This window comes from Theobroma cacao, unplaced genomic scaffold, assembly GCF_000208745.1.
Source record: "Theobroma cacao cultivar B97-61/B2 unplaced genomic scaffold, Criollo_cocoa_genome_V2, whole genome shotgun sequence".
NCBI classification, from domain to species: Eukaryota; Viridiplantae; Streptophyta; class Magnoliopsida; order Malvales; family Malvaceae; genus Theobroma; species Theobroma cacao.
Window position 1 is genome coordinate 1 of NW_017234751.1, and position 1,799 is coordinate 1,799.

At 33.9% G+C, this 1,799-nt stretch overlaps 1 protein-coding gene across 1 annotated transcript; it reads left to right on the forward strand.

Moving 5' to 3' along the window:
• The first annotated feature begins 615 nt into the window (after positions 1-615).
• LOC18589049 (ABC transporter G family member 37) lies at positions 616-1,350 on the forward strand. The gene is made up of 2 exons (XM_018129774.1): positions 616-1,017; positions 1,120-1,350. Exons 1-2 carry the CDS (start codon positions 616-618, stop codon positions 1,348-1,350), a joined length of 633 nt encoding a protein of 210 aa, XP_017985263.1.
• Positions 1,351-1,799: the final 449 nt, after the last annotated feature.

Here is a 1,799-nt window from a genome sequence, read left to right on the forward strand (position 1 = left end):
TTATTATTAGTTCAGACCTTTTATCAATTGTATATGTTACCTCTTAACTAGTCTAAAACTCGAGATGTTGAAAAAAATTGTAGAAAAACAGGAAAAGGTAAATTGAAGAATAAAGGACTTGTGTGTGATAAGATGTCTGTGCATTGGTTGTTGGTTATATAAGATTTGAATGGGCAGCCAAAAGAATCCATTGGTGTTGCTATGGAGCAAATATTAGCCACTGTCCAATATTTTCTCTTCTTGACCTTTACCATTGTAAGCTTAACCAAACCAATATCACTGCTTTTTAAAAGCTCATTTGAACCATATTCTCGTTTGCTTTGTCTCTATCACAGGGAGGATGGTATTACCTTTTGATCCCTCAGCATTAACATTTCAGAATGTGCAATACTATGTTGACCACACCTCCGGCAATCACATAAATCTGCCCTTTGTATAAATTTGAAGTCGTAGAGCACATTCTCTCTCTCTCTCTCTCACACACACACACATGCATAATCAACTTACATATAACCATGGACAAACTCTAACATAAGTTGTTTAAGTCAGAAGGAACCCATTTGAGGTGACTGGCGAGACTTGAACCGAAGAATTCATCAACAATTGCTAAATATCATGACTAATGAGCCATTGGATGAAACAACACTGATTGATCATTGGTGCATTGTTTTCTATTTGTTCTTAGGAAATGAGAAAACGAGGATATTCTCGAAGAAGCTTCAACTCCTTTCAGATATTACAGGAGTGGTTAGGCCTGGTGTTCTGACAGCACTGATGGGTCCTAATGGAGCAGGAATAACTACTCTTCTTGGTGTTCTTGCAGGAAGAAAAACTATAGGCTGCATAGAGGGGGAAATCAGAGTTGGTGGTTGCCCCAAGGTTCAAGAAACATTTGCAAAGATATCAGGCTTTTGTGAACAAACAGATATACATTCTCCACAAATCACAGTAGAAGAATCTTTGATTTTTTCTGCTTGGCTGCGTCTACCTGCTTGTATTGACTCAAAAATGAAAACTGTAAGACTCCAAAGGCGCAAGAATTACTAATATTTTGTTATAAAAATTTGAGATAATTTGTCTTAAAGCTGCTTTAATGGATTTTGTAGGAATTTGTGAAAGAAGTCATTTAGATACATTGAACTTCATGAAGTCAAGGATGCTTTAGTTGGCATACCTGGTCATAGTAGTCTATCAACTGAGCAGCGTAAAAGGCTTACAATAGCTGTAGAACTTGTTGCTAATCCTTCCATAATTTTCGTGGATGAACCTACCTCCAGTTTGGATGCAAGTGCTGCAGCATTGGCTTACAATAGCTTCGTTGCTAGAGGATTATTTTGGGTTTCGCCATGATCACCTAACTATTTCCGCACTTGTTCTTTTCTTCCATCCCTTAATTTTTTCCTCTCTTTTTGCATTTTTTATCACACGTTTAAACTTTGAGCGAAGGTAAATTTCTCTTCTCTTGTCTTGAAGATGAAAACATAGCTCATAGGAAATATTTAACATGTAAATAATGTTTTTATAAACATGATTCAATTATGATAAACATTCTCTATATTTGTTTGCTCATTTAATTTTATTTGCGTGCATGATAAAACTGTGATAACATTTTAAAATTATAGAGTCAATCGTGTTTCATATTGTACTAAAAAAATTAAATTAATTACCACCTATATATATATATATATATTCTAATTAAATTATTAACAATGGAGAAAATAATTTATGAGTTATGATCAAATAATGATTCATTAAACATTTGGTATTTGAGTTATAGTTAAATTTTTAATATGACATCT

Excerpts from the sequence above, each read along its gene's own strand:
- LOC18589049 (XM_018129774.1), top strand. The coding sequence starts at position 616 with ATGACTAATGAGCCATTGGATGAAACAACACTGATTGATCATTGGTGC. Across the intron at positions 1,018-1,119 it reads TTGACTCAAAAATGAAAACT|AAGTCATTTAGATACATTGA; the intron begins GTAAGACTCCAA and ends AATTTGTGAAAG.